The 27,452-nt window shown below is 43.0% G+C and overlaps 2 protein-coding genes across 2 annotated transcripts in view; both read right to left on the reverse strand.

Moving 5' to 3' along the window:
* The window catches only part of LOC146185413 (uncharacterized), a 37,698-nt gene extending 18,952 nt beyond the window's left edge, over window positions 1–18,746 (reverse strand). Inside the window, exons 1-7 of the mRNA XM_084606348.1 lie at window positions 18,345–18,746; window positions 17,738–17,884; window positions 15,567–15,604; window positions 13,652–13,782; window positions 12,395–12,477; window positions 8,214–8,307; window positions 2,842–2,959 (exon numbers count right to left, since the gene is read on the reverse strand). Of these exons, the coding sequence (XP_084462474.1) occupies window positions 2,842–2,959; window positions 8,214–8,307; window positions 12,395–12,477; window positions 13,652–13,782; window positions 15,567–15,604; window positions 17,738–17,884; window positions 18,345–18,609 (876 nt within the window). The 5' untranslated portion in view covers window positions 18,610–18,746. The remainder of the gene's footprint in view (window positions 1–2,841; window positions 2,960–8,213; window positions 8,308–12,394; window positions 12,478–13,651; window positions 13,783–15,566; window positions 15,605–17,737; window positions 17,885–18,344) is intronic.
* Window positions 18,747–20,992: 2,246 nt separating this feature from the next.
* Window positions 20,993–27,452, reverse strand: part of LOC146185414 (putative ammonium transporter 2) — a 29,962-nt gene continuing 23,502 nt past the window's right edge. The window contains exons 4-8 of the mRNA XM_084607814.1: window positions 26,542–26,613; window positions 24,673–24,732; window positions 23,036–23,112; window positions 22,032–22,348; window positions 20,993–21,376 (exon numbers count right to left, since the gene is read on the reverse strand). Of these exons, the coding sequence (XP_084463940.1) occupies window positions 20,993–21,376; window positions 22,032–22,348; window positions 23,036–23,112; window positions 24,673–24,732; window positions 26,542–26,613 (910 nt within the window). The remainder of the gene's footprint in view (window positions 21,377–22,031; window positions 22,349–23,035; window positions 23,113–24,672; window positions 24,733–26,541; window positions 26,614–27,452) is intronic.

Below are 27,452 nucleotides of genomic sequence, written 5' to 3' on the forward strand. Positions count from 1 at the left end.
TACACCATAAATGCAGTTAGATTAATTTCCCCTTAAGAAATATAATATCGTAAATATAACAGTTGCCCAGCCACAATCGCATAGTACAGTAAAATACCACTTGAACGAACTTCATTTAGACGAAGTATTCAGTTGTACGAACGTTTTTAAATTCCCCCACTGAAGCTCAATTGAATGCTAGGCAAACGCCCTTCATTTTAACGAAATTCAATTGTTGCTCATTTCAGTTCTACGAACATTTTCTATAGCGCCATCCTGTGTCTCCTACCTCATACTGAGCATTTCAACCAGAAAAACATGCACGTTTTGCTGACTATTTGGACGTTGAGAAACACATTAAGCTTAACTCGCTGTATAAACAAGCTTGTAGCCAGTGGAATTGCTAGCTAGCTTTACATGCTCCACAGCCATAGTCACAGACATCCACAGTCATGGTCACCCATACTTCAGCCCTGCAAAGCCTCTTAGCTCCCAGAAAGGCGTACGTATGCATGCTGGTTAATCGTGGTCTGCTGAAGGAATGATCTGCTTGGAGGAAATGAATGCTTCTGCTGCCCAGCAGACCGCTGTGCCGGACGAGGTTTACGCGGGAGCTTGCACACAGTGACTGAGGTGAAGACAACTTCAGTCCTAAGTTCAAAAGTGCTGCAAAAGGTTACTGCATTACGAGTATAATATTTATTTCAATACGGCAGGACGACAGAAATACAGGGCGAACACGAGCGCTGTTCGTCCTGTAGTTTTACGCTAAATATTATACTCATGATGTCAGACTTGAACAAGTACAACATTTCACTCTTTTAAAGGTTACTGCATTCTTCGCTTGCAAATGAGTGTAGGGACAAATTGAAATTGGGTCGAGATAAGAGAGTTCCAGAAACCCATCTACTTCTGCTTTATTGATTATGCGAAAGCGTTTGACTGCGTAGATCACAGCAGATTGTGGCAAGCTCTCCAAGAGATGGGAGTTCCAATTCACCTCATCTGTCTCCTCAGGAACCTGCATGAAGGGCAAGAGGCCACAAACAGAACTGGGCATGGTCTTACTGATTGGTTTCCGATTGAGAAAGGAGTGAGGCAAGGCTGCATACTGTCGCCCTGCCTATTTAACCTATATGCAGAGTGCATCATGAGGAAGGCCGGTCTGGACGAGTCTTCAGCTGGAGTGAAGATTGCTGAAAACGTATCAACAACCTTAGATATGCGGATGATACCACTTTAATTGCAGACAGTGAAGCGGAACTCAAGAGACTTCTGATGCGCGTACAAGAAGAGAGTGAGAAGTTTGGGCTTAAACTGAACATTAAAAAGACAAAGATCATGGCGTCTTGCCCTATCAAGTCCTGGAGCATCAAGGGACAAGAAGTGGAAGCTGTGACAGATTTTCTCTTCTTGGGCTCCAAGATTACCTCGGAAGGAGACTGCAGCCATGAAATTAGGATACGCCTGCTTCTGGGAAAGAGAGCAATGGTTAGCCTTGACCGCCTAGTAAAGAGCAGAGACATTAGTCTGCCAACCAAGATCCGTATAACTCGTGCTATGGTCTTTCCAGTTGTGATGTATGGATGCGAGAGTTGGACTGTGAAAAAGGCTGACCGCCGAAGAATTGACGCGTTTGAATTGTGGTGCTGGCGAAGACTCTTGAGAGTTCCTTGGACTGCCAGAAGATCAAATCAGTCAATATTGTCGACCATAAACCCTGACTGCTCATTGGAGGGTCAAATTCTAAAGTTAAAGCTCAGCTACTTTGGTCATCTGATGAGAAGAGAGGAGTCGCTGGAGAAAGATTTGATGTTGGGAAAGGTTGAGGGTTGCCGGAGAAGGGGTAGGCAGCGAACGCGATGGTTAGATGGCATCCTCGAGGCACTGCAGATGAAGTTATGTGATGTTAGGAAGATAGTGAGAGACCGGAAAGCGTGGCGTGACATGGTCAATAGGGTCACGAAGAGTCGGACACGACTGAACGACTGAACTGAACTGATGATGCAAACACCGGATGTTTCTTGGAGCTAATGGGAATAAGCTTCCGCGCACTTATTTCAGTTCAGCGAACTTTCACTTCAACAAACATTTTCTCAAGGTCCCTTGAAGTTCGTTCAAGTGAAGTTTCACTATACTGCTTTTCAGCTTCGTTCTTTGCAACAGACTGGAACGGCCTTCGCCGTGACGCCGTCAACATCGCTTCGGCATCCAGTTTTAAAGAGCATGTTACAAGTCACCTGCAATGTTAAATAAGCACCGCTGTTTGCTTTTCATTCTAATGAAATCCCACTCTTTCCCTAATACCCTCGCAGGGGTTTTTAAGGAATAATAACAATAATAATTTGACAATAAGATGGATGCTAACTGGGAAGTGAAATGGTATGACACCACCTTGGATGCTGCACGAAGTATGGTTGCACCAAAATTTTGATATCGCGTACATACCTATTTTCCCTGGCACCGTTTTTCCCAATATGGGTTACGCAGATGGCTTTCCGACCAAATGAGCATAATTAGGAGAACGCTCAAGCCCCACATTAAGGATATGACGCGATAGTAGCTTGTGGCCCCCTAGGGTGTTTCCACAAGAAGTAATCGCTGTAGACACGCAGTTTTCATTAGAACGTGAACAGCACCATCTGTCTTGGCAAAGATGTATCAGGCCTCTGGTCGCTGCTGCATGCTGGCGCCACATGTTGTCGACAGCACATTTTTGATTCATCCTTTTAAGCTTCCTGTGAAACTAAGGCACGGTGACAGCTTTTCGACACAACAAGCCCAGTACGTCATTGAATAAAAAGTGTTAGTGCATTTTGTACCAAAAGATGTAGAGGGCACTTTATGCCAAACTAAACTTACATTCTTGCACCGACTTAAGACGTTCCCATTGAGCAGGCCAACAGTGCTTGGGGTGCTAGGAAGAGCATTGACTATGTAGTGGGAGTCTTCAAGTACTGAATGCAGGTCACCAGAGATTCTGAAGCAAAAAAAAAACAGAGGCATGTCAATAATATTAAATTAGCAACAGCTCGGTTAGAACAAGGAGCAGTTCCCGATTAAAAAAAAAAATGAAAAAGAAAAGGTGGGGGGAAAGGGGGCTTTCTGATTAGATTAATTTAGTTGTATGAAAATTGTATTTACACGCAACTGTCTGTCATCACTCACTGTGCTTTTAGCCCAAAGTTTAGGAGAGATCCCCATGGTAGAGTATAATTTGTAATAAGGAAATGATTACTCATTGGCATTCACCCAAGCACGACCATATGGCCCCAAAGGAAAGATACAGCTTTCTCAGAAACTTCGTAGTTAAACAAAAATGTGCCCTGCTCAAATCTTCGAGCCTTTCCGGGGCAACCGCTCTACCAACTGGACTAACCAGGAAGGCTAGCAAATGGTGGGGCGAGAGCAAATTGATAAATAACTCAAAGCAGGAAAATGTTTTGGAAGAAGGCAGCAGAGCAGGTAACAAAACAAAACATAAGAAGCACACACAAACACAAGGACAACGCTGCACTGACAACTATATTGACCAGAACCCGCACATCTTCTCCCTTCACTTCACATCTGCAGCCAACTTCTTCCTTATCTTTAACGTCCTGCCGGTAAGCACAAAAAATCTAATTTCTTCTTCAACAATACCACTGAAGACTTGCTAACACAATGGTCTCCCAAGTTCCTGATTGCACATACTTCGAAAATTTTCCTTGCTAACCTGTCCTTAATCCTTTTCAAAACCGTCACATTGTGAAGGTCAGCTCGACATTTTTGGTCTCTGCAAATAAAGCAGTCTTTGCAGTGCACTGCGAGGTTTTGCCCGACTTCTCCGATATTGCCGCAGCATGCTAATTCTGTCATTAATGCATCTTCCAGTTTGTCCAATGTATTGCTTTCTACAATGCAAAATGCAGGAAAATGTGTTAGTGCAAAATTTGGGCGAATGCCCCAAAGTGGAGTACAATTCAATGCGCTTTTGTGTTTCCCTCTCACCTAAATACACAGTTGTCGCACGGCCAATAGACATCTCAACAAGACATAATTAGTATTTTGAAAATTGCGTGAGATTTATATCAGAAATGCAACTCATATTCATTGCAGCAAAGAAGCCCAACACAGCCACTTGTTCTCCGGCTCTTTTGCACCACCCACACTCAAATTGCACAACTACTTTTGGGGCAAGACCGGTAGGATGCACTTTCTACTATGTTCAAAAGTTGTGGAGAAGGTTTGCAGAGGAAAAACCCCAATTTGCAGAGCCAAATGTAGATTCTTGACATGTAGCTGGGGAAAGATCACATCAATGCAAAAGGAGGACATAAAAATTAGCTGCTGAGAAGCACAGCACGTAAGTAACTGTTCTTGCACTATATTGCAATGTCAATAAGCTCGAACCAGCAGCAGAACCAGACATTCGAATACAATCAAGTCCACTTATAACAAGCCTCATGATCAGGATAGCTTGTCTATGCTTATTAGTAAGTGGATTTCCTCTATTATAGCCACAAATACAAAGTCAGACAAATGTGGTAAAATCATGTAAAATGTAAAATCATTCGAGTGCAGTGAATTTATTTCCTGCTTATGAAATTGTTAAACACCATAAAGTGACAAAAAACTATGCCTAACTGCATGGTGTATCATATCTGATAAACGAGTAAATAGCCTTGTCACAATGTAGTCTAAAGGATTATTGCGAAGACGATGCTGCTACCAGACAAAATAGATCCCAGTGATATCTTAATAAATTTCTAGGAGCGCTGCTTCCAGCCAGAATGAAGAAAATGTTCCCTCTACCTATCGAATTTCTCCAAGAAATAAAAAAAATGCTACCTTCTTGCACATTCGCAATTAAAATAACTAAATAATTCATTCTGAAGATTCAGTTAATGCACACTGTGGTACTAAATAAGCAAAATTTCTTTTCTTGCTATTCAAAACAATTTAGCACAAAGGTAAATTACCGCATCGTATATGGTACACTACGCGGTAAGTGGTTAACATGGCCTTCTAGGTATTAGAAAAAATTTTTGAACCGGTAGTTCTCAGTATCGAATGGGCCCCAAAAAATTGCTGAAGGCTGTTTGTATCCCTATTGCTTTACCCGATGAACACCTGCATGATGGCTGTATGCACTTGAGATGAAACCCAAGTGAGAACTTTTTGTGGAAATAGGAGTGTCATCTGCGACAGCTATCCGCACTGCTATAGTATGCACCGTGGCTTCCATAAATACCTACAAAATTGAGACATTTGTTACTACGTACTGGCACTTTTCATCATTTTTACTTGTAAGCATTACCAGACTATGGAAATCGTTTCATTTGGTAACATGCGAGTAAGAAGTATACCTGAACCTAGCTGTGAGAAGCTGAATGGATGTATTGATCTCTCTTTGCATAAATTGTTTATTGATGCTTCTTTTGCATCTGGCTGCAATTATGGCTATATGATTCGTGTGTAAAAGCCTTCCTTTTATACATGTCCACCTTCCGAGTTAAGTATGTCAATCAGACGCAGACCATATACAATGAATCAGGCAAAGCCCAGAAGAAAAACACATTTATGAAAGCTCCAACTCTTCTTCCTTCTGTTGTGAAACGCCTTACGTGCAGCCAACCTTACCACGTTCGACGTAGACCAATTTTGTGAAAACAGTGTCATGCTTTACTTCATATACTAAAGCTATCAAGCACTAAACTATGCTGTACTTGTTGTAGTAACATTCAGCTGACAGCAGTCCAACACAGTTTTGTTCGAGCCGCTAGTTCGTTTTCTTATTTTGTCAGGCCGTACGAAAATATTCACGAAAGGACTGCAGCGCTAAAACGCGAACAATGCATTCACAGCTAGGATTCTTTCTGAGACCGAATAAATACCTGCGTGTTGAAATAACTCTTCCGAAGGGTGGTTTTTTTCTAAATGTGACTGTGGTTCTCCACTCAACTTCAGCACCCCTTCATTGTCTCCCCCCCTTTTTTTTTCTTTTTGGAGCCAATAGTGTAGTGCTTTATTTGCAAGCAATTAATTTGGTTACAATTCCCTGTGATCTTCATTTAAGGAAGTGTAGCAGGCAACATTTCCAAACAAGAGCTGACCCAAACATTGAGGGGAAACATCAAATTTTTCACATAAGGGACGACTGTACCGAACTGGGTTAAGCATACTGCATTCAGCGCAACTTTAGGATGATAATACGAGCAAGTAATCAAAGCGGAGCAGGATCCTGCAGGTCCCGCTATGCTTAAATCAGTCAAAGAGGTAAATTTTTCCTTAAAAACAATACATATTTCTAAAGCACAAAGTGAAGAAAAGCGGGACACAAACCCATACTTTGAAACATGTGGCATCGGCTGACATGCACATGTTAAAAGCCACGCAAGTCTCACTGTTTATAAGCACTGATCTCGGTGCCTAAAACTATTAAAGCCCAACTAAATTGTGTATAAATGTGTACTAAGGTTCCATGTGCAACTTTTAGGTGCCTCAGGTTCAGTAGAACACAGGCGGCAGGACTGTTCCAGGTACTATGTCTAACTGTCACGATCAGCAAAAGAGAGAAGCGACAGCATAGAATCACTTGGAGGAAAGCTTTTGTCTCACACACGCACACAAAAAAGACAAGAGCCAAACACTGCATTTCAACAGACAAGAAGTCGCTATATATTTGGCTCGCTCGAGTTGACTCTGAACTAGCATAAGATTCAAACCGGTATATGCCAAATTCAGTGGCAATTACGTAGAGAACGCAAATCATGCAGCATGATACTTCAGTCATTATTATATCAGTAATACAGTAGAACTCCTTTATAGTAAAGTCACTGGGGCCAGCAAAAATCTTTACTAATCAGGGTCTTTACTATATCAGTTGTTGGTGATGACAAGGTCCTGAAAATGCCATCTGGTAGTTAAATGGCCACTTACTGAACAAGTCTTGTTGCTTAATGGAAAAAAAAAACACACTGAAATAGCTTCCATCTAACTCTTATCATCTCTTCATGCAATTTTTTTCAGTTACAAAAATTGTTTACATCTAGTGGAAGTACCTCTTAAACATGAGGATGTGGCTACGAATACAACCAAGTTTGATTTCATGTGAAAATCAAAGCCTTGCATCAACATGGTGTCACTTTTTGTGGTTTCTGTCTTTTAAAAGGCAATAAAATGTACGTTGCAGTCAAGTGCTGCAAGACCGCACACATTGCACCTCTGCTTCTTGCCTCTGCTGCCTCATGCTTTGTGCTGCACAGTGCTAGGAATGTTTGCCTGTTTCGTTCCTTTCCCTATTCCTTAGTGCACTTTTACTCTCCCTTACTTTCTGAACGGTCTGCGCTGCCTCCTCAGCTTTACTTTTTTCTTTCTTTTTTTTCCTACGCACTGCGTGCTTACCCTCACGGCTCCAAGGCCTTCGTAAAGTAGGCTTCTTCTGACTGCTGCTAAGCCTGGTGATAAAGACACTTAAAAAGACACTCGGTGTTATTTTTGTTTTGAAAAACAAAAAATTATTTTCCTCGCGATTCTAGGTAGTGCGCGGGCACCCCGATTGGCCGGTTTGAACAGCTCCTTTTCTAGTCACCCTAGTTCCTCCCTCCAGTGATTGTTAAGGCCGCATGCATCACCCCTTGGCAGATTTCTCCTCGATGTTCGTTTGCAGCCCTTATGCCGAACTTCCGCATCATTCCCCTCACTGTATTTCATTTTTTATCAAAAATTCAAACAAATTTTCTGTGTAAAAATCTTCCAGGTGGCCACAAAGCCATCGTCGTATCCGATATGTTATCAAAATTCGTATTGTTATTTATCGTTTATTTTTATATAAGAGCAATGGAAAAATTGATAAACCCAAAGAATTTGATCATTGTAAGTGATAAATTGTTATATCTGGTATCGTTATAAGTGGCTCACTCTGTATAAAAGGTCAGATGGCTTTTCTTACAATGGACAAAAAATGCATCATAGTATGATAGACAACAAGAGATTCAGTGCACAAAAATTTCTCATCTTTCACCTGCACGAGCTGAGTGCATACAACGGGCAAACATTAAAAAATCATGACATACTGAAAGCAGGCGTGTGTAGTTATAAATTTTTAGGCAAGGCAGTATAACCTATGTAGTTGTAAGTGTATGTTACAAGGAAGCGATCCAAAGCACAGCAATCAGTGAGAGCATTATTTCCAAGCACGTGAAAGCACATGGCCTCGGCTGAGATCGTGTGCTTCATGCTTCTGGACATACCTCTGGAAAGATGAGCGTCGCAGTTCCTCAGAACTCCTCTTTTTCCTTGCAAACCCATTCACAGTAGCACCAAATTGGACAAGGGACTTCGCAACTGTCGTAAAAAATTCAGAGAAATGAGGGGGTTCCACCAAACAAACAAATAAAAGAAGAATCCACAAGCACACTTACATTAAATACAAATAAAAGTGTCTCCAGCCTAGAAGCAAAGTACTGCTAACAAAGTAAAACAACATACCTAAATGAGTAAGCAGCAGTCTGCCTCTGTACTTTACACACAACGTACGAAGACTTGCATATTTTGATAACAGAATTTGCAAAAATAAGCGTTAAGCTAACAACACAGTGACCAGTAATTTCAACTATCATGTATATTCACGTAAGGGCCGCACTTTTTTTTCCATAGATTCGACAGGGCGCAACCCTTACATGGGACCAGAATTTTTCTGTTAAAAGATTTCTAGCTACGACACAGCCCCAATAACACGTCTGCTTTTTTTTTTTTTTTTTTTGTAGCAGCACACATTTTTATGATGAATTAGCGCAAGCTCGGCAAATACTGCTTCTAATAATGTTTCTAATCAATTGTATCTATTACAGAAAATAATGTCATACCTAGTTTTCTTATACAGCATGTAGTTGAAATAAATGTTTAGGGCAAGAAGGAGCATGGTTGGTATCTGATATGCAGTTTAGTGCTAGAAGAGTGACTGCTCTTCATTTCTGCATAAAAATACGTAACAAGAGAAGCTTTAATTTCTCAATAATAACACTCAACTGAATATGCTAAAGAATGATGAGCAGAAGTTAAAAATTACAGGGGGAATTTAATTATCATTTGGTATATTGGCAATGCATCATCATAAGGCTTCTTCCTTGCTTTTAATTGCCTTTTCTCATTTCGCTAAATCACTCTTAGTCATAGTCACTTTTGAGTTCTTCCTGTAGCAGCTACCTTCTAGGCAGAGGATTTCCTTCACTCCAAATGCCAACATTGGCAGGTGGCAAAGTGACACAATGTTGGATGCCGGCTTTTCCTTACAATATGGATTTGGATGCTAATGCGTTAATACCTACGTTCCTTCATGCATCACTAATATTATAGAACACACAGATGCATTGCAAACCACCAATGATACCTTGAAATTTCCGGAACACTCCACTATGATGTCTTTCATAGCCCGAGTCGCTCTGGGGCATTAAACTCAAAAAACGAAACCAAACCAAATGCATTGCTAAGTATGTACACTGCATATTTAGACACCCAAGAGATAAGGCAAGCCCTGGAAAATATCTCCAGACGATAATCCCCATGCTCCATGCGTACCCAAGCAACACGTTCTTGCTTCCATTAAAGGTTTTAAGAAATAGTCTCTAAGAATTACCTAAGGGAAAAAAGGAGCGACATTTTTGCAAGCCTTTCAAAGAGTCTGCATCTACTGTAGGAATGCCAGGAAGTGCATACTTCCTTTTGCTTGGCCAGCAATGTGACGGAAACACACATTCTGCTGGAGAATTGTAGCTCCACTGCACACAGACAAAAATTTCTGTATAGTACTGCATTTTTCATTTCTATCAGTAAAGCATTCCAGCAGACTTGCATCGAAAAATGTTACCTCGTTGTAACTGAGTGCCTATCTTATGCCAAATGTGAGTCAAGCCAAGTATGAAGCGTACACCGCTAGTATTTCTGCAGCAGATACATGATTGCCCTGCCTGTTTTTCCTTATGTGCGGTTTTATAAACTCTAGAAAAAAAAAATTTGAAATCCAGATTGAAAGCAATCTGCAGACATTTTGTGTGCTGAACTCTGTAAGTTTTGTTTTTTTTTCCTTATGAACAGAAGCACTCCACCATTGACTACAGCTATATTACAAAGATAGAAAGAAAATCCTTCCCTAACCCCCAAGTATATTTCTGAGGCCTGTTTATTATGTAATTATTGTTTGTGTGTGAAAGCTTTACCAAGTTCTTTCTGCTGTTCTGTAAAGCGCTATTATAAACCTGCTGCTCATGCCCTGACAGACTATGCGGCTCTCCTGTAGCAACAGTCTTACATTGCAAAACATGATACACTGCAACAGCCCGCCACATCTGGCAGAACAAATGTAAACGAAACTTGAAGCATAAACTTCTGATGCTAACTTTTTGTAGAGGTATATAGTATCACCCTAAAGAGAGAAACAAATTTCACTGACGTTGGTGGACACGGTCTATAACAAGCAGGTCAAGTAAGCATGGCGAAACTTCTTGAATTGCCAGTGACAATTCTACCATCACAGTCTTAGAAAAAAAACTTACAAAAGCATATGCTTTCCAGTAAAACCACAATAATCATAAGTTAGTTCATTCAAAATTCCAGATAATTTGCAGAATTTCTGTGCGCCTGTACACTTCCAAAGTAAATTTTACTAGATAATTCGACCTGGCGACTTGCACCAGCTCGGTGTGGTACTAAATCAGTGCAGCAACAGGTCTTCATAGCTGCGAGGTGGCGCCGCAGAGTGAAGAGCTCAATAAGTGAAAAACCTCAGCCGCAGACCCTGCAGCGCAAAAACTAGTCCATGACATAGCTCGTAGATTGCTCAAGCGGGTTCCAGCAGAACAGACATGCTTCACTAGGGAATAGTACTGGTTTTAATGCCGTGTGCTGTCAGCTCTCCATCAAGGTATGGCTGGACTGAAGGTAGCGATGTGAGCCCTTGTTGCTCCTCCTGAGCCTAGCCGTTGCCAAGACAACAACTGGAGACAATGGCATTGGAGCTGGCTGCAGCAATCAGCATCAGCATATGTCCTGTTAAGTGACCAATCTTGCTTCTGCAATGGGTTGACTACCCACTACGCCAGCATGAACTGGTTTTCTTTGTGTGATGCATAACTGTTCAGTAATCAGGTTACAAGCATCTCAGTTAAAGTAATTGCAGGTTCCATTCAACAAAGGTAGTGCATTCTTACAACAAATTTTATGCCTATGTACCATTTTCTTTTTCTTGCTATGGTCAGTTATTTTGAAAACCTGGTCAATTCTAATAATTCTGCTGTTCTAATGACTTTGAATTAATGAGGTTTTATTCTATATGCATTAAATCGGCCAGAGAGAGGGCAGGTGCGATACAATTAGTTGTGGTTTAACTCTGTTAACCCTAGTTAAATTGTGACAGCAACAGCGGAAGCTCCTTTTGCCTGCTACATTATTCTCCTATCACACCCTATCAGTGCAATGTGCTGCATTATTGGAGACACTTAAGCTCATCCTTTAAGAGTGTGTTGCGAGAGCGTAAGCTACCAGCCCACATATAAATGAGAAGGGCTCAATGCTGCTGAACCGAATGTGGAGTGAAAGCATTAGCTGCCGGTGACTAAGCGTTCTTCTTCGCGGCTCTTTCCCAGGACGACGCGACTAGACCAAGGGTTCTCAAACTGGACTGCATAAAATATAGGGTTTCCATTGGCTGCTTTTACTGGTTCCGTGAGCTCCCGCTGAACTGCAACCCCCATCCCCCCCCCCCCCTCCCTCTGGCTTGCTATGAGTACGAACAAGGCATAGTGCCTAGTTCATTGAAACCTATTCAAGAGTGTTAGGTCTTCTGATACAAGCTCGTTCCTCAGTTCCGCGCTCTTAGCGTAGCAATAAGTGCTTACAAAAGCACTAAATAATAAAAAAAAAAAAAAAACAGGGCACGTCCATGAGCAAAGAAACATTGCCCGATTGAAGAGGGGGGGGATTGGAATAGTTGATGGCTGTTGGAGTTCTTGAGGCTACAATGTTTGAGAACCTCTTCACTGGACTATAACTGAATTTCCATGCAAGGGACTGCAAAGTCAATTTAAAGCAATCAAACATTTAAGTGCAAAATCTGCAAAGATGCAATAAGAGGTACTGCTGCCTGTTAGCTGTTACAAAGAAAAAAGACATGTCTACGTATATTAACAGCATAAATAATAGTCAGGCACAATATTAATGTGAGAACAACAAAATGAAAACAATAGCTTGTGGGGGAAAAAGTGAAAGGCTAGGTATGCGACAGAAATGACCATCAAATTATTATTCAGCCTCCTTTAGAAAAGGCTTTCTCACTTCATTGTGCCTGTAGCAACTGTCTCATTAGAGTTTCATTAGACACTAACAGCAGATGAAAGGTCCAGCTAAACAAAAAATATAATCTTTTGAGATAACTTACTCTCTTCGCCAATGAGGCCAGCTCCTAAGATGCCAATACACAGGTCAGAGAGTGTCCTAAAGTTGAGTGGAATGACATGATCCCTAGTGACAGGAGATCACACAATGGAATCAAACATTCTGCGGACTAAAAACATGTAGTGACATACTCATTTAGCACAAAATTGATATGTTTAAAAACTATGCAGTAGTCTAGTGATTCTAGGACGTCATTTTAGGCCTTGAAGCACAAAAACTGAGTCTCAAATGTCAATATGAAGTGTTTTTCCAGGAAATAAAGAATATAATAAATCAGAAAAAAAAAATTAATGCACTGTCAAACCACAACAATTACTAAGAGATCTACCAAACAGTCTGGACTGCCTTGTCTTGAAAACATAACCGAAAAATACATTATAAAAGCTTCGCCCTATGTCATTTGCTAGCCAATGAGAAAGAAACTGCGCATCTACGAGGAAATTGCAAGGGCACAAAGCATATTTATACACAATAGCTACACAATGATATAAAAATTGTATTAATGATAATAATAATAATTGGTTCATAGGAAAGCAAAGGTGCAATTTCTGAGGGCACCTAAACCGCGCAGTAAGGGAAGGGAGGAAGGTGGAAGTGAAAAGAGAGGAAGGAGTGCCGTAGTGGAGGGCTACGGAGTAATTTTGACCACCTGGGGATCTTTCACGTGCGCTGACATCGCACAGCACACAGATGCCTCTCTATTTTGCCCCCATCAAATCACAGCCACAGGCGGTCAGGTTTGAAACAGAGTACTCTGGCACAGTAGTCGGGTATCTTAACCATTGCAACACCACAGCGGGGCAAAGAACATACTAATTTTCCAAATTCCAACATATCACTGTTCCTGAGAAGCAAGATGATATAGCTGCATTTTTTAAAAGTAGATTGGATGGACACCTTACAGCTAAATTAGCCTTATTAACCACACTGCAGATTACACCGCCACTTATTTTAGTACACTAGCATGCGAGAACAAAAAAAAAAATATCTATCAACACGCTAAGACAAACCACTTTGTATGTGTTAAGAACGGAAGTATTAAGAAGCACTAGAAGCAGTTCATCTGTAGCAGTCCTAAGCATTTAAGCATAGCAACAAGGTGATCAGAATTCTCAACCACATGGTGCCCACAAGAACTGCACACATGCATCTTGAGGGTGATGAGATCGATCTATTTCTCTCAAAAATATTACGTGATAAATGTGAATTCTCAAGCAACCCCATAGGCAGTCAAACATACCACTCCTTGCTCTGCTGCATGAGGCAGTACCTATAAAGGCCCCGCTCAAAGTTTATGATGCCAGCCACGACGTATTCAGCCATGAGGATGCCAAAGCAGCTTGCCCTCACAATAGCATACTTTGGTAAAGGCTGAAAAAGCAAGTTTTTAAGTCAGCAATGCAGGAGAGAAAATATTTACACAAATTTGATGGCTGTAAAACTACTGCTGCTACCGCTGCAACTCCTGATGATAGTTGAAAGTAAAGGGGTCTAGCAAGTCAATACAACTTTAGGAAATATTTTGGTTTATAAAAAAAAGAAAGTGTTCACATTTCAGCAACACCAGTTAGCTTGTTTTCCATGTATTCCCCACAACTGTTTTCCAATTTCCTCAGCTATATAATCGTCATAACAATTGTGGGGAACACTTAGCTCCACCTTTCAGGGTTCGACTCAATAGAGTTAATGGCTTCCATCCGTGGCTCTCCCTGCGGTTCCTTGTTCGCGAACATGTAGTTCGCAAACACATTCTTATTAGTATACACTATTAAGCTACCCGTTATCCAGCTACCGGCTGCCACAAGTGGCCTCCCAACACAAATCTAAACCCCACTTTAACCAAGCAATACAAACGTGCCTGCATGGCCAAGGATTAGCACACTTAGGTAACTTGGAATCTAAGAGCCCTGGAAGGTAGATGCACATTTTTAGCAGTTGATGTGCTCACGCCTGACATTGTGATAATGACAGAGAAACTTACCACATGGCACGCGACTCTGGTCATATCCTCCTGAGTCCCGGCTATGGGGATTTGTCCAATATATTGGACACTAAGTAATCAGACAGTACTCCTATGCCAAGGCATTCATCCTCATAAAACTCTGCAGTCCAATATATTGGACACCTGCTAGCGCCATCTATGCAACATAGATGAAAATGCATCGTTCAAATTCCCGCCAAAACTTTTCAAAACGGCGTCATTCAGCGGCGCGCGTTTTATGGCCCCTGTCGGCGAAGTAAGTACTATTTCTCATATTTCTACCTACTTTCAGAGCATATCTTTGATTTTATATTAATGGTAATACAACAGCGAATGCGCAGAATAAGAAATTTAAATTGTTCAAGCGCTTACTTTTATTCATGCGTCCTTTGATTTTGCGTGTCCACTGTGTTGGACGCTGGGACTCAACCCGGTCATTTTGACCGCGCTTTTGCCACGGCCTTGTTATGAATAGCAGACGATTATTGTTGGTATTTAGCGGCTTGCGGACGAAATCGCCTCTCTTTGTTGTGTAGCAGACCGGCCTCACGTGTCTGATGAGACAGCTGACGCAATGTTTCAATTTTATAATTTATAATTTTAATTAAAAATTAAAATGTATAACATCATAAATCATAAATATAAAATGTTATAATTTTTTAATATAAAGCAATGTTCTTTTGTACCAAATGCCAGCTCTGCTTCTGCATCACAAAGGAGAGAAGATGTTTTGAAATTGCCCACAGAAAGTGAAGAAGCGAGCGAAAGTTTCTTTTTTTTTGAGCAAAGGAAGGCTCGCTTTTACGTTCTTTTTCACCACTTTACCTTTGAAGTTAATAAAAAACATTGCACACGAGTTTGAGAGCACTACCTGCGGCATGTAAATACATGCACGCTTGGTGAAAAAAGAATGGGTAGAATCCCAGTGTCCAATATATTGGACATCGTACTGAGCCGATGCTATCAGGGCTATTGAAAAAAAGGTTTAATACTTTTCACCTTCATAACCATACTGACTTATTCTGAAAGTTAAAGAAAAATCTGTGCATCCAATGCATTCCCGGTCTCAGGAGGATATCTTAAGAGTACCGTGTAAACGCAATGCCATTACTTTAAAGGCAACAAGTTAAACAATGCCAAGGGTAAAATCATGTGCTGATGTGCAGATGCTCACCAATGATCGGTCAATTTGGGGAATGAGATTCTCAACACCTGCAAAAAAAAAGGATTAAATCCAGTGAGCTAGGTATCACTGCAAGCAATTATAATGAATGCTGAACAAACACCACACTTTTTGAAGTGCTATGATGCACTTATTTCTTTTCGTTAAACAAGATCAAATACTGCCACCACAAAAGAAGTTCCTTTATAGGTAAAAATTTTGCCAAGAGGCTAAGAATGTTACAGGTTTGCTCAATTTTAGCTTACTATCATCATGAACGTTTCTCCTCGAATACCTCAACAAAAAAATATTTTAAAGAATGTGTTCACATGCTGTGTAAGTATTCAATGACTATGTCCACGTTTCACATAACCTTAAGAAAAACCCACGACAGGTAAGGTCTATACTTGCTAGAATTTACTGCAGCAGCTATCACTGTACAGGTGCGGATATAAGTGAACAGAGCACGCTTTTCTGTTCAAATTGAAATCACGCTTTCTGCTCTGGAGATAAGAAAACAGTATTCGTCCAAGTAGAAGGGCACTGGCGTCTACTACCGGTTCGCACATAGCACGACTACCAGTTTCAATTATGCAACGCGCAAAAATTTGTAGAAGCAAATAGCATACTCCGTTTATTTTTGTCCGCAGGGTACATCTAGTGTGGTGAGGCTCCCGTTGTAGGCACTCGCACAATTACTAGAGCACATGGTGCACAAAGGCATATGGCCCATTTAACTTTTGGTAAAACAAGAACTCTCCCCTCAGCTATCACTGTCAGCCTTTCTACTGCATGAAGACATGGCACAGCACTCTTAACACTTCTTCATCTAGCATTATGCAAAAGGTGATAGCCATGGTCGTTTACCTTTGTTAGCTACATTTCCATCCATGGTTATGGCTACATGATCTGAGAAAATGCAGCATTAAATATGAACACAGAAGAGGCACAGTGTACAGTTATGGCATTACCCATGCTGGCTTAAAGTATTCTCAAAGAAGCTAGTTCAGGGCTTTCAATTTATCGACCAGATATATTCAGCTCAGCAATAATTACACTTTCACATCGCTGCAATGGCTCAGTGGTTATAGCGCTCGCCTGCTGAACTCAAGGATGCAGCAGCTGCTCTTTGATGAACGTGAAAATCAAAGCGCCCATGTGCTGTGCGATATCAGTGCATGTTAAAGAACTCTGGGCAGTCAGAATTTCTGGAGCCCTCCACTACGGCATGCCTCATAGCCCAAGTCACTCTGGTGCATTAAGCTTTTATAAACCAAACGAAGCCAATAATCCTGCAGCACCTGGGACACAGGGATTCATAACGAATAATGACTATGAATTATAACAGAGCAACATTTCTACAATGATTCAGCTTTCAATGGAATTCATTAAAGGAATAATTTCAAACTGAGGATGTTCAACAGAGCAGCCTTTCAACATTCACTTTCTATAGAATTCATTAAATGAACAATTTCGAACTGAGGATGTAAGGTCAAACATGTTTACGTAAAATTATAAATACAGAAGAGTGTACAACATACGGCATGCAAGTAAATGTATTATGAATTCACACAAGGGCAACACTCAAGAAAGTTTAATTTTTCTGACAAATGTTGATCAGCAATGTGCTATGTAAGTCAGTGTCACAAAACAAAAAGCACGGCAAATATGATAGCAGGAGCTTGTGAATAGTGACTGAAGCAATTTGTCATCAATCTGCTAATTTCCAGTAGAACAGAATCAAGGCTAGGTAGAAGAACATTTTCTTTTTTTCACAAGCTTGCCATAAGGCATGCAAGAACATTTACATTGTTTCATTCTAATCTTACACTGTTTTTCAGTTCCTTAAATACCTCCAAGTGATACCTTTTAAACAGCAAATGATTTAAACAAGCTCTCTTTGAAAAGGCACAATTTTGTAGCTGATTACAACCAACCGAAACCATTCTGTTTTACTACAAAAAAGGCACAAAGACTGAACAAAGTAAGGCTTCTTGCTATACATTTACAACGAAATAAAACAGGAAGCAAGGCATTGCCCTAAATTTAGTGTTCATTTAGCGAGAAGAAAAGATTTTTGAAGGCGAATATATAATCAGAGTGCCACAATAATTGAGAGTGCCGCTGTTAGATGAAAACTGATGCCAAAAAAGGTGCCAACAAAGTGAAATGATCGTACTTGCCTGCTGATGTGACCTGGACAAACTTCATGTTTGGAAGCTGGTAAAGTACATCTTTTAATATATGGGTGTCGGTGATGAGGATCTCAACACTTTGAAGCTTTTGAACGACTTCAGGCTTGATCTTGGGGGAGTCCTCATGCACAGTGACTGCAGAGAGGAAGAAAAAAAAAATAGGGATAACTAAACAGCTAGCACTAATTGAACATCAGAAAAAAATCGAAACATCAAAGCACTACGTATAGCAAAAACTTATCAATGCGAGGTTGATTGTAAGTGCAGACTTTTTTTTTTTTTTTTTTTATCAACTACGCCACGGCAATACGGCCTCAAAACAACGCAAGCTGTCAGAAAGCAAATTTAGCTTAGGAGCAACAACTACTGTTCATACATGCCGCCTGTCATTGCACATATAATTCAATGTCAGCTTAATTGTGCAAAAGGGATCTGTTTACCATCACAATTCCTACGCCACCCGAGCGCAAAGTGGACATTACGAATGTTTCAAGAACTTAGGAGCCGTTTTGCATGCCTTACAAGCGCTACGCACATCCGTCACTTTAGTGTAACAAAAAACGGCGCGACACGAAAGGCAGAGAAACATACGCACACTTTGCGACAATCTCGACAACTTCAGCTCGCCCTTTCACCGCTTCTCGGAGATGCTCGGCGAGATTTGGAATCCTCGAAACGACACAGATCTCTGGAAGTCCCATATTGGAAACCTGAGATTGCGTAACGAAGGTACGAGTCGCAGGAAGGAAGAATGGCACTCGCTGAAACCGTTTCTGCCTAGCAGCACGAGAAGCTAGACTGCCTTGCCGGCGCGCGATGCCTGAAAGCAGTGAAATGAAACGCAAGCGGTCATAGATCATACCAAGTCTGCGGCAGTGAAAGCCTGAATGTAGAGCAAAATACGTTAAAGCACGTAATCATTCGTTTAAACTCGCGGCTGTACTACATCGGTTGCACAGCACACATATCAATGCTGCAGCAGGAAAGTTAAACGTTAAACCACTCGATCAGAACGTCAGGAAGGTCATGTGAAAATGTATTCCAAAGCTTTATTATTGACATTTCTAATACTATCTGAACAAGAATTACATATTTAAATGAGCTATGGACAACAGGAACAGATGGCGCTAACATAGTTAGTTTCGGTTCGTTTTGGCGCGCCGTTCGATTTTATAAAGAGTTTGCAGCGATGGTGCATGCAAAAAAAAAAAAAAAAAAAAAGGATAATAGCATTATAACTTTTCATGTTTCTGTCCTTTTAATGCACTGCTCGAAGAAAATAGAGCCATTAATGTGCCAAATATGGTCAAATTTGTCTTATTTACTAGCCTTCGACTATAAGCTATGCCCGTACGTATGATGGCAGAGGGTTTCGTGAACGTGCTTGAATGAAGCATAAGTAAAGTGCATGGTGTTCAGCCGGTACGTTCACTCCGTGCGACGTTTGAGCACATTGCGAAGAATTTGTGACCGACTAAACAAAGATTCGCAAATCAAGTGTGCGCAGGTTCTATTGTGTTTCTTATTGCCACCAACCAAGCCTACGAATGTGTCCGCCACCGCCCACTCAATTGTCTTTGTGAAGTGCGCGAACGCATGGTTTAGCCTCAAAAAACTGATTTGATCAATGTCTATAAGATGTAAAAGCGTGCCACTGAACATGCGAGCATGCTAGCTAGTCTGGATACTGCATGGTGCTAGCGTAATCACGCTGGCATTTGACCCCCGCGGTTTAATCTACCTAGACGATCTAAACCAATTATTTATCAACACACCCCCCAAGGAGCGCCCCTTTCCCCCTCGCCCTTTGTTTTTGAAACCCCACTCCCTCCATTATTTCGTGCCGATTTCCTTTTTTTTTTTTTTTTTCCCCATCGATGAACACAAAAAATATGGCTACCATAGCTTCTTTTCTAACCTCAATCCCCTCGCCCTTTGGAATTTAGAATCACCCCAATTTCAATTCCCGCGGAAACCCCAGATGCTAATTATGTCTACGTATTTGCACGTTTTTAGCTACTCTGACGTGAGAAACTGAACTCAGAACTATGAGCTAACATATTTATGTGCTCTGCCTGACTGCCTGCACTGGAAAGCAGCTGCAACAGTTACCGTCTAATTCTGACCTTGTGCACAAAGCGAAAGTCGCCGCATAGCATATAAGAGAATACACACACACACGCGCACGCACGCACGCACGCACGCACGCACGAAATATAAAGAACTTGCTTGTACTGAACTGCCGAAGAAATGAATTACTCCACATCCCACCCTCGCAATTCCTACACTATTTTTTTTATTCAGAAAAATAAGGCAGTTTAAATTTTTTTCTTTAAAGATTGAGAATGAATTTTTGTTCGATTCAAACACAAAAGAAAATCATAAGGTAGATCAGTTTAATTTGCTTTGCTATTCAAAGAAGAAAGAAACTGACATGGCCGTCAGAGCGGGCTTTTGTTCTGGTATTTTAAGCATACTATTTGCAGACAGTCGTGGTATACAACTTAAGATGGAAAGTACGAAGGTGTCCACTCACCTTTGTCTGTTGGAACACGTGGAGTCGTTGGCAGAATTCATATGAGCAAGCACTAATCAATTTAGCGACATATTCCATGATAACAAATCACATGCTGACGTATTCTCACCCGTACAGGTAACGAAAACGCTGCGTAATTTGGCTGTCTCTTTTATTAAGGACACAATGATAGTCGTTTGCTCAAGCCAATATACTGTCTCAGCTCCAAGTGTTAAAACTTCTTGGGATGATCCACCACATGGACTGTTTGTGACACATATCTAAAGGTGCATGAGTTAGAACAGGAAGGATACCGTATAGATGTTTAGCAGCCATATGCTGGAGCTCCAACAGGTGTTTCGCACGAGAAACCGAAACTGGGTACAGTTCATTGAATACTGCGCAGAGCGCATGTATACGTGTTCCGCCTAAGCTCACTGAAAGGCACAGTCATCTTGCAAAATACACATAACGCAGACTCACACCCGCGACATTTTTGCTTAATCTGCTGACTTGCACGCATAACGCATGCATGTGAAGTACCCTTTCAGAAGCTATGCCGAGGTGGTCCAGCCAAGAACACAACATAAAAGCGCGAAATTTGCAAGTGTTTCCGCACAATTGGATAGACGAACCACAGCGCCGCACCTTTTGTCCTGCGGCAAGAGTTTCACTGAAAGTTGTTCCAAGGCGTTGAAAAATTCAGTGTGCTTGAAAATGACGGGCGGTTACGTGGAGTCTGTCTCTGACCAAGCAGTCCTGGGCACAGGTCTTCTCCATGTTTGACGTCCGGTAGCTATGGACCGCGGCAAGACAACGTGTCCGTTCGATGTCTCCTCGGTCTGCGTGGAACTGGATGCTCGTTCACGTTCCTGGTGTGGTTGTTGAGGCAGCTGTCTATTCGTAATCAACTCGACAGGCTGCTCCGACAGACCATTTGCAGTCAGTTCTACGCCAGTTCTGAATTTGCCGTTGCTGATCGTCGTAATCTCCGTGCCCGGTTTCGCTGACTGCTCAGGTCTCTGGAGGTACTGGATCCCATGCTCGACGAAGTCTGCGCCAATCTGTTCTTCTTCCAAGGACATTCGAATGGGCACGACCCGGTTGATGCCCTGCGAACAAAAATGCGAGAGTTGTAGGGTGACGCTGTTTACGTCGGTTGATAAATTACTTAAGGAAAGGGACTGTTACGTAGATGGCAGTCACAAACTAAATCCTAAAAAGTTTCTGTTCCCTTTGCCTGCATTCGGAGCAAAGAAATGTTGATGGGAGCGCATAATGAGATAGACCGCGTTTATACATCGTAGCGGCTCTTCGTGTCTTCTGAGAAACCGAGGACAATATGGGAAAAAAAATTTAACTTCTGCAAGCCTACTATAGGAGGGAAGCCCACACTTACCTTTGCAATTACTCTCGCCTTGTACTTGCCCTCCTCCTCCGCGTGCACGACTACATGTGCTTAACCTTGAACGATATACGTGTAGCAGTTCTGAATCGTCTTTGCTTTGATTATGTTCATAGATGACTCCTTCTTAATCTATTCACATGCGGCATGTTGGCCGGGGGTGGATACTCTCATGAGCACACATCAGTGGTCACATGTTCTAGACGAGCTTGACGATAGGTGAGCTCATGCAAGCTAACGCGGCGGGCAAAGTGTGATACTGACATCACACACACTTCCCACCGGGGCAGGGGGGAGTTAGCCCTGCAGGGGGCCTAGGAGTCTTCTCCTTTGTATGATGGTACAGAGCGCGTCCAGCTCACCCAGAGGAGGATGAACGTAGAGATGCAGCTCCAGGCAGAGATGGTGAGCACAGCAAGCGCCTGCACACCGAGAAGATAGAAGCCGCCGCCACGGAACACGCCCGCACCTCCGCGGCTGAGGCGCAGCAGCGAGTCCCGTTCGACGAAGAGGCCGACGGCCAGCATGCCCCAGACAGAGCTGATCCCGTGCACGGCGATGGCGCCCACGGGGTCATCCACCCGTAGCCAGTCCAGGAACGGCATACCCACGTTGGCCAGAAGGGAGCCCACCGAGCCCACCACCACGGCTTCCCATGGGTGGTACAGCGCGCAGCCGGCTGCATGGGCCGCGCTCAGTAGAACAGCTACGCTCGGAGTACTTATGGCGCGGCTCTAAGGATATTTTTTTATGAAGGACGGGAACCGGGGGGGGGGGGGGGGGGGGGGATAAGAGTGGGATAGGGTTCTGAGCTTCAATTGCTCAACCCAAAGTGAGCTCTGCAAGGCTAGTTGGAGGCGTAAAATCCGGGACCCTTCACTCCCATGGTCACGTCCCTGTGTCAAGGGGAGATTCATATCCTCATATCCTCTAGTACCACAAAAAGATGTTCTTGGAAATACAATACGCTAAACTGATGTTGACTGATGCAACCGGTACTTAGTTATTGTTTTCCGGTGACTTATACTATCGCACTTTTAGTGCGATAGTAATATAACTAAGCTGATGGCGATTTGGCAGCATGCGCTTCTTCACAGCCATTATTTCGGACTAGCACACAGGTTCCTTAAGAAGTGTTTCTTAAAGCTCAGAAGTGGGTAGTGTGTTGTAAAGGGCTCCGCGGCTCAGTGCAAGCTTCTATTAAAGGTTTTTAAAGGCACCAAAGGGTATGTACGCAGAAGTATTTTCATTTGTACAAAATCGCCACAAAAATCTGCCAGCTGCGGCCAGCTGGAATGAAAAATACACACTCGACCCCCCAAGCAGCACGGTTATGTCAAAGCGTCATTAGACACTTAAGGCTCACCTGTGATGGCCACGAGGGAGGCGAGAATTCCGTTGATGAGCTTGATCACAGAAAATTTCCGGCTGTTCACAGCGTAACTGGTGGCGAAAAAACAAAAACAAAAATGCACGATTATCAAAATGGCACGCCCCGGCAGTAGCCCGGAAGCGGCTGCGACCTTACCACTCATGTGAGCCAGTGTTTATAACAGAACGGAAGTGAAGCGTTTCATGCCTGAACGGCATTTGACAGGTAGGTGTATCTTCGAAAGCTTCAACAACGCTGCGACAGGGGAATAAGAAAGGTAAAACGCTTTATTTGGAAGTTTACTCGAAAAGACAAGGGCAGCATGCACTTCCAGTCTACAATCAGGAACGTGTGCACCTCCCTTTATAAATGCAAAATGTACGTGTTAGTGTTGAGAATCTTTATATTATACAATTTCACAGTAAAGGATAAGAATAAAAGGCGCACTCACGCACGTACCGCAGCTTTTGTGAATATGTTCTTCCAAAAATTCCTTTGTCAACTTACCCTTATGTTTATACAGAGTCTTAGATCCGGTTTGGTCTGTGGTTTGCGGTGTTTAACGTCCTAAACCGACTCAGGCTGTGAGAGACGCTGTAGTCAAAGGCTCCGGAAATTTCGACCACCTGGGGTTCTTCAATGTGCACTGGCATCCAACAGCACACGGGAGCCTTGCTTTTCGCTTCCACCGAAAAGTGGCCGCCGCGGCCGGGATTTGACCAGCATCCGTGGGCACACAACTCGAGCTCCGTAACCGTGCACCTTCGCGGCGGGTTAGATTGTGATCTTACAATTACGGTTTGTCAAATAACAATGCATGTATTCCTCTTTCTAACGCAAGGCTTTATATAGCATCAGTATCAGCTAACAAGAGAATTACGAGAAGCGTATCATAATAACAAGAATTGCGACTCATGCGGGAGCCCACTTTCTGCTCTTATCCATGGGTGTAGAAATTTTTATCAAGATTCCCAACAGCGCGCACTTGGTGTTACTGGGGGAAGGCTGATGCGTCGGTGGTTGTAGATTGAGTATTCACGTCTTTTCCAATGAACTTTCAATGAAAAAGCTCATCCTTCCTCCTTTGTCTCACGTTGCAGCACTGCTGAAGTTTTCGAAGATTCGCCCGCTATTATAGATCAAATTTCCGTCTTACCATGAATTCCTTTACGCCTTCTACGCCCTGCGTTTACAATAATGCACGTGGTACGCGAGCTGCTTTGAAGTTGTGGGTGTGACACCAAAGAGTTACTTCTTCTAGAGTTTACACCAAAGACCAGCGATCTCAAAAACAAAGCGACTCTGTCTCTTTTCCGCTGCGGCATCCTGTCACATAGGCTCGCTACTTTCATCTTGTTCGAGCTTCGGTTGTCGTTGTTGGCCTCTTGACAAATGGCACATATATAAAAAGTACCTTCGTCTTTTTTTTTTTTCTTGCGCCAACGGTATGCTTCCATATGGCGGCATGCACGAACAGTACGTGTGACTTTCAAGATTAAAAGGATCTATGCAATGCGGCATCTAAGCTATAGCAGCTTAACTATAGCTTAACTTTAGTGCGACCGCACTCTGCGGCACACGGGCGGAAATAATCCGGAATAAGAACGCGGAACAAAACAGGCAGTTCCTACCTGAAAATGAGCGCAGTGATGCCGCCTCCTACCGAAGAATTTATTGTCACTATAGCAGACCTGCAGAAGGAAAAAGGTTACGTACGTATAACAATCGATAACGTGAGACTGCGGAAACATATTTCGTGCTAATATAAGTGCCCAAGTTCAGAAGCCACTGCCTTCTAGTAGCAATTAAAACCCGAGGAAAAGGACTACGCTACTGACTGAGGTTTTATTATGCTGCGAGATTGCATTAATGCCCATGTAATAGAAATGGATGAAACGATCTTTTTCTCCTATAGTATTTCAACAATGGCATTCTGAAGAATAACGCGTGATAGGGTACGAAGGAATTGTGACTTGTTCATCCTGAAAGCGCAGCAAGTGGGCTTTGTTGCGAGCCGAAAAGCCGCTGACGTGGCATAAGCGCAGCGGCCTTTGATTACTCGAAATAACTGCTGCTTCCAGGACTATGACACGTGGCGGTGGGCAGGCATCCAGCACAGTGTCATTCTGCGGCAAGGCCTCCAGGTCCACAAAAACCTCAGGAGGCTACGGTTAACAAATAAACAGGCGTATCAGAGAAATAACAAACTGGAAGAATCTTTATTTGACTCAGGTCGGCCGGGAGCAGCTGCAGTCCGATCGTGACGGCGAAGCTGCACTGTCGGTAGCGCAGCGGGCGGAGACCTCTAGTCCGACTCCTGACTTCCCTCGTCAGCGTCGCTGTCAGTGTCGGTTGCATCCTCCGAGTACTCTGAAGAGTCTTCCTCGTCATCATACTCGCCCTCATCGCTAGAGCTGTCGTCCATCGTCTGCTCGCCTTGAGCATCGTTGGTATTCTGGCCAGTCTCCGCTACCTCGGCCGCGGCCTTCTCTGGCGCCGCCTCGCCTGTGGAGGTGGCCTTGTCCACCTCGTTCTTAAGCTCCCCGGACTGCTGACGCTGGTTAGCTTGGATGTTCTTGCCACGGGCCTGTGCTCCTTCGATGTGACCCTCGTCGGCCGTGGTGTCCTTCGCGTCACCTTGCTCGTCCTTGATGGATGACACGGCGAGGTCTCCGATGTCCTTGATCATCTGGGCTTCGACCTGGGCGATGCCGTCCCTAGTCTCGGTCATGGCTGCGTTGATAGCGGTGGTCGATGGTCGCAGCGGTGATGGTGCGGCGGGCTCAGTGAACTACTGTCGTCGTTCAACGGGGGTCGGTACGCTTGCGGGATTGACTTGACGTGGGATACGGCGAAGGTGCGTGAAGCGTCTGACCTACATGAGCAGCATATGGGTAAGCCTAATAAAGAGGCCCTTCCGAACAGGTCACTGCTGGACTAGAACGTTCCACTGGCTCGTGCAGCGTGGCTGGAAACGCAATGGTTGAAGCTCGCGCAGCGACGCCGAGGAAGAAAGCGAAAGCAACAGATTATCACTTTGTGTTGCAGCATTGGTTGAGATCGACGAATTACGTAGGTGCAAACAGTTAAATATATGTCTACAGCTTCAACTTGCTATACAGCAACTCGCTTAGCAGTATAATTTTTTAAAGAAGAAGAAGCAGGTGTGGTGACGTCGACAGTCGTGGAGTGGGGTCCGCTGTTAATACAATGTCGGCATCTTGTACCGACGAAGAAGAAGAAGATATCGACTTAGTTAAAATAGGTCGGTTCACTCGGTATTATTATTCGTTACACTAAATAACTAAAGATCGGCCGAACACACGCAAGAGGAAAGTACCGCTATTTTAACAAACTAAGGGAGCGAGCACATCCGTTCCAAATCATGGGAAATAATTCGTCCGCGAACACTTACATTTGTAAATAGCGCATTCTTTGTCTTTTCGTTCGCCTGGTGGTGACCTTCAAGCACGAACAAAGAAAACTAAGTTTTTTCTCACCTCGCAGCGTACTTCCATTTGTGACCGGAGACGCCAAAGGTACTCCCGCAGTTGAAGCCAAGCCAGCCCCACCTGTTCGAGAGATCGGGGAATAATAAATACTTTAACAGCCGCAAACCTCGAAAGCATGTATCAAGGACAACAGTAATTTGGTGCATTTTTTCTGACAGCGTCTTTTGCGCTAACAATACCTACCACAAGGACCCCCCCCCCCCCCCAAAAAAAAAAAAAAAAAAAAAAAAAAAACGCCAGTTTCGGCAGCAAAGTGGTACGGCCGAATTGAATTATAGAGTTGCACGCTGCTAGTGTTTGCGCAGGTCCCCGACATGGTGTTGTAAACTCACCTCCCTTCAAGTTTATGGTACAACGAGAAGCATACCTAGTTATATATAACTTCCATGGAGCAATTCCTCATGTGAAGTTCATTTATTTCTTTAAGATGAAGCAAAACACTTGATGATAGTAGAAAAATTAAGAACGTGGGTAAATCAATAAACATTACGCACAGTGCCAGCCACAACGTTGACTTGATTTTTTTGTTTGCCCTTTTTGCGTGTCAAGTTCACGTTCGTGTTTAGAGAATGTGGGACCCATGCGTTCTGCGTGTCACTCGAGCTTGACATGAGCTTTAGTAGCCTGACGTCAACATTCAATGGCTCTTTGTCTGGGTTCTTACACTATGCAACAGCCGTTCGTGCAACGATTACTCCAGTCGACGTAGTTTCATGGAATTCACGTCATTTCATCCAACCGCTTCATCGATAGACGTGTCCCTACAGATTTCTTTTTGTTCCACCATGGTTCACTGCCTCTGATCGCTCTCGTAAGCGCGACTCTCCTAAAACATAAAAAACGAAGGCAAGATAAAACTATGGCTGTTTGCATCTAGATGCTTTCCTCTCGGACAACTG

The sequence above is a fragment of the Amblyomma maculatum genome, chromosome 6 (genome assembly GCF_055883805.1).
Source record: "Amblyomma maculatum isolate TAMU_Amacu chromosome 6, ASM5588380v1, whole genome shotgun sequence".
NCBI classification, from domain to species: Eukaryota; Metazoa; Arthropoda; class Arachnida; order Ixodida; family Ixodidae; genus Amblyomma; species Amblyomma maculatum.